Here is a 5,237-nt window from a genome sequence, read left to right on the forward strand (position 1 = left end):
TGAAAGACAAAGTTAACCTTGACAGAACTTGAACTCAGAATGCAAAGATGGACAAAATGCTGCTAAGCATTCTACCAGCTCACTGCCTTAATTAACTGTCTAATTAATGGTGAAACACCATTATTTTACATGGAGTAACATGTTGAGACTTTCTTTCCTTTACCTTTTTTTTTTTTTAATCATATAACTATGTATTAGAGTACAACAACTGATGAATTGATACAGAGCTAAAATATAGCCTTCAATCAAAAAACCATGTAGTTTGTCTTCAGCAGTGGTTTATGTGCAAAACAAATTAGATATTTAGATACAAAGAATGAAATACTTCTTCTGGATGCTAATTTAGATTATTTATTTTAATAAAATGTCATAATTAGTATAATCTCCATTTGTATATTAATATTTTAAAACTTACAAATTAAAAATAAAACAGTTCATTTCCATTAGATTAGTTTTCTTTATATTTACAAAGTTTTGTTATCATCATTCTCCAATGTTTGCTAATGCCACAAATGAATATATTCTTTAAGCAATTTAGCAAATGGTGCAGAATTTCAAATTTAAATAGTTTGCATTTGACGATTTGCTCCATTATGATTTGTTATAGTGGAACAAATGTCTGAAAGGAATTAGGTTATTTTTATTATGAAATTTCTTTTTTTGCAACTTATTTGATCTGGTCATAGCATTATTATTTTGATTGCTTATCCAGTATATCATCAAACATTAATGGAACATCCCATTGGAGAAAGCAATAGAAATATTGTCAACATTCAAATTCAAATACATTAGGTGCCCAGTTTACTGAGCACTAGATGTCCCCAGAAAACTGGTCACTGAGTGTATTTTAAGAAGCTTATAACTAAAGCACCAGTGGAAGTGAATACGCCTTTAACTAATGCAGTCGTTGAAACATTACCAGCAATCCAAAGATGGAAGTGAATATTGTCTGTTTAGTCAGAATAAATACTATTTTGTCAGACTCATTAGTCACTTGTCATCAAAGGTATTTAAATTAATTCAAACCTTTCAAAGGACAAATTCAATAAATGATTCAGAAAATTCCGTAGAAATGACATAAAAAATGGGATTCAAGAAACTGACAATAACTACCCACTTAAAATGTTAAATATATATACATATATATTTTAATTTTTTTTCTTCATTTCATGTTTGTGACAAATATATTTCAGACACTGTGTGGTATCAAGATCTTGGTCAATGGCTATGAACTACTTATAAATTATGGAAACATATTCATTTATTGAAACAGGATTTTTTTCTTACAATGAAAAACTTAAAGAAAACACACAAGGTTCAGAGAAATAAATGAAAAACAAAACTAAACAAAAAAGCACTAACTCAGCATGTGCCTACCGAAAGTAGGCGACTTTGATATACAATAAAGTTCGTAGCAATAAATCCAGGTAGTTGACATTCCTCATCATATTGGTATTAATACATTTCTGCATATATTTTAGCACATTCTTACAGTACTTGGATGAAATCCACATAATTTTTGAAGACGATATACAGCTTAGCATAGAAAATAAAGCCAACAACCAGAATAAGCAATTTGATATTCTTCTCGACAACAACACTTATTTGGGTTTCTAAGATTTGTTATTAAAAAAGAAAAGAAATAGCAAAATAATTGAAACCAATACAATTTTGGATGCTTCCTAATTTTAGCATGGATTTTTCACCTTTTTTTTATACTTTAAAAAAAAAAATGAAAAAGAAACCCAAGATAGTTTTGGATTTTTATGTTGTAAACTAGTGGTTCTTAGCCTTTTTAATATCTGGGGGCCACATCAAAAAATGTAAAAGATAGGTCAATTAGAGAAAAACAAAACGTTTATAGAAGGATGTTTGAGGGCCACATGTCGTCCTGGGAGCTGCAGTTGAAAACCACTGTTTTAATCAATCAGGGACTCAGAATCTGTGAAAACAAACTTCTTCATTAATAAAATAAAAATTTAAATCTGAAATTTCTTCCTAATAAGAGGATTTAAAATTGTGTTTCTTAATTTTTGTATAGAAACATATTTTGTTTGCATTTGAAGCACATAAATCTATTGTTGGCATCTGAAATTACATTTTCCATCATTAAGGAATTGAAACTGAAATAACAGCATTTTAAATTGTCAGAAGGTAAAATAAACTAATGCTTTCAAATATATATTTATACACTTCATATATGAACAAAATGTGTGTGTGTGTAAGTGAAACCACTATAGCTGTAAATTCTAACTGTAACTAATTCAAATGAAAATAAATAAATAAATAAAGAGCAGATTCCGACTTCTGATGTTCAGAACCTATAAATCCAATGATAGCTATTTTTCTTAAGGCAAAAATGTTGGAGTGGGGGAAGGGGTGTGTGTGTGTACAAAAATTCCATGCTAAAATAAAATGAAAGCTCAACTTTGTAAGATAATTAAAATGATTGAGTTAAAACGGTTCTAATTATTAAATATTAAAGACATATTTAACGTTTTTTTTTTTAATTGTTTTAGAGAAACAGTTTTAAAAAATTGGTTTGCTTATAAAAGGAAACCAGTTAAATTTTGGAAGAAATTATTTTAAAAATTGAAAGAGACTAATCTTATTTTCCTTTTTTCATCTAAAATAGTTTGTAGAAAAATCATACATACAACACATTTACAGGCATACATAAATGTATACCTAAGCATGTGTGTTTGTATATATATATATATATATATATATATATATATATATATGAGAGAGAGAGAGAAAGAGAAGGGAAGAGAGAATCATGCCAAGATATATGAAGATCTTTGACAGAGGAAATTCTGGAGAATACACTTATATACAAGACACACCAAACATTCACTCACACACACCCACAGAAGCACATTGCATACTTGTGCACACATACAGAAATGTAACAATAACAATGAAAAAAAATAAATAACAACAAGAACAACAGTATTTAAGAATCCATGCTATTGTCTGACTCTGCATAAAGCGAAACCGAAAGAAAATTGAAAAGTAATTGATATAGGACGTAGCAATAGTTGCAGATGTAAGAAATAACTACAACCATTCTCTAATGTGTTTGTGGTGTTGTGTTTATGCATTAGCTACAGTGAGAAAGAATGTTGTGGTTGATTAGAGTAAGAAAGGCAAAAAAAAAAGAAAAGATAGGTGGGGAGTGGGGAGTGGGGTTAAAAGAAAGAAATTCCAAGAGAAGAGTAGCACAAGAACAGGAGAAAAAGGAGGCCAGGTTAAAACCTTTTGTTTAATTTTTTTTTTTCTTTTATTTAGAATTACAAAAAGAAGCTGTAAAGGTAAGTCCATTTAGCTGAAAGGACACAGGAAAAGATAGGCTTAATTTTAGAAGGGATGAAATAGAAAAGAGAAGTAAAATTAGTGAAAGATAGATGGAGGTAGATAAATAGATAGAGAAAATGGAACAAAGATGTAAGTAGTGGTAAATAGAGATTTAAAAAGAAAAAAGCATAATTTGGAAAGGTAAAAAGCGATACAGATGGAAACAATACATAAAAGTATTGGCTGAGGAAGCAATGGCAGTGATGTTTACGACATTGCTATAAAGTTTGGCTGAGATGCTGAACATTTCCTTATGGAAACTCCTGTGAGGATGCAACCATAAAATAACCATGGTTACAATATCAGAAATTTTACAAAAAAAGACCCCTTGTCTTTAATTCTTCATTTCAAATTCATCATTTGGTTAAATTGTTCTCGCTTTCAGTATGTTTTTCATCTCACTTTTTTTTTCACTGTATCTTTTAATTATTTTTCCCTTGGTCTTCTTCTTTGTTTGATTTCTTTATAAAGTTATATTGTATTTCTTAGAACTGTTTCTTATGTGTTTTATTGTTAGTTGAGATTCTGGTAGAGTGAAGAATATAAAATAAAATAACAGCGCTTTATGGGCAGAGTCCAATGAAGGTGACAACGCTTGATTCGTCACGCGGGACATACATCAGAGTCGACCCCCATCGTAAAGAGTCAGAGCTTGAATAATCGTTGGATCCTTCTTAGAGCCCTCAAGGAACTCATCAAATGTTAAGCGGTCATCCTTGTTCTAGGAAGAAAAAAAACAAACAAACAAAAAGATTGAATTAAGTCAAAGAATAAAACAAACTGAAACCAAAATTCTAAAAAGAAAGTAAAGAAAAAACATGGAATCTATTATTTTTAACATAATTCATGTAATTTTTGTTCAGACCTTTATTGTTTAAGCTGGCCACATTAGGCCCCAAACATTTTACCTCTTATGGTCAAACCAGCCAGATCTGGCTTCTCACAACTACCAACAATGTCATTCTAAAAATAAACAATCATATTGAAATCTCAGAAACTATGAGATAATGCAGGATTAATTAAAAATAATGTTGAATAAGCATTATATTTGACACAGTAATTGTTGTCATCATCGTTGTTGTCATCACCATCATCATCCTGAATGCTAAAGAATTAAATGGAAAACTAAAGTGATTATAAAGTAACTGTCTTTGTGACAAATGTTTTGCAAATACTCATTTGACTGAGGACTGGTGAACCAGATGGCTGCACCAGGCTCCAATCTGATCTGGCAGTTTCTACAGCTGGATGCCCTTCCTAACGCCAACCACTCAGAGAGTGTAGTGGGTGCTTTTACATGTCACCTGCACAAAGGCCAGTCAGGCGGTACTGGCAATGGCCATGCTCAAAATAGTGTATTTTACGTGCCACCTGCACAGGAGCCAGTCCAGAGGTACTGGCAACGACCTCGCTCGAATGTTTTTTCACATGCTAGTAAGGCGACACTGGTATTGATCACGCTCAAATGGTGCTATTTACGTGCCACTGGCACGGAAGCCAGACAGCTGCTCTGGCAATGATCATGCTCTTAGCGCTCCACTGGTACAGGTGCCAACACGATTTCGATTTCACTTGCCCCAACAGGTCTTCGCAAGCCAAGTTTAGTGTCCAATGAAGGAGAGGTTGGCATGGGTGCCAATCATCCAACAGATGAATTTTATGGGATTGTTGCCTATATACACATAATTTACAGATTTCTACAAACATCACAATATAAAAATTTACAAATATCTCTAAAACATTAAAGTGTTGTTGAGTCAGTACTCTGAGATTTTATCCAAAAACTTGGATTGCCAACTCACCGGAGAGGATAACAGTCTCCTACAGATGATATTTCCTTATAATCCACATAATCTGATTGAATCTATTCATGACATTGA

At 31.8% G+C, this 5,237-nt stretch overlaps 1 protein-coding gene across 1 annotated transcript in view; it reads right to left on the reverse strand.

The window, feature by feature from the left end:
• Positions 1 to 651: 651 nt before the first annotated feature.
• The window catches only part of LOC106868897 (neuronal calcium sensor 1), a 326,700-nt gene continuing 322,114 nt past the window's right edge, over positions 652 to 5,237 (reverse strand). Inside the window, exon 8 of the mRNA XM_014914360.3 lies at positions 652 to 4,078. Coding sequence (XP_014769846.1) covers positions 3,977 to 4,078 — 102 coding nt within the window. The 3' untranslated portion in view covers positions 652 to 3,976. The remainder of the gene's footprint in view (positions 4,079 to 5,237) is intronic.

This window comes from Octopus bimaculoides, chromosome 2 (assembly GCF_046866305.1).
Source record: "Octopus bimaculoides isolate indiv1 chromosome 2, ASM4686630v1, whole genome shotgun sequence".
In the NCBI taxonomy this organism is placed as follows: domain Eukaryota; kingdom Metazoa; phylum Mollusca; class Cephalopoda; order Octopoda; family Octopodidae; genus Octopus; species Octopus bimaculoides.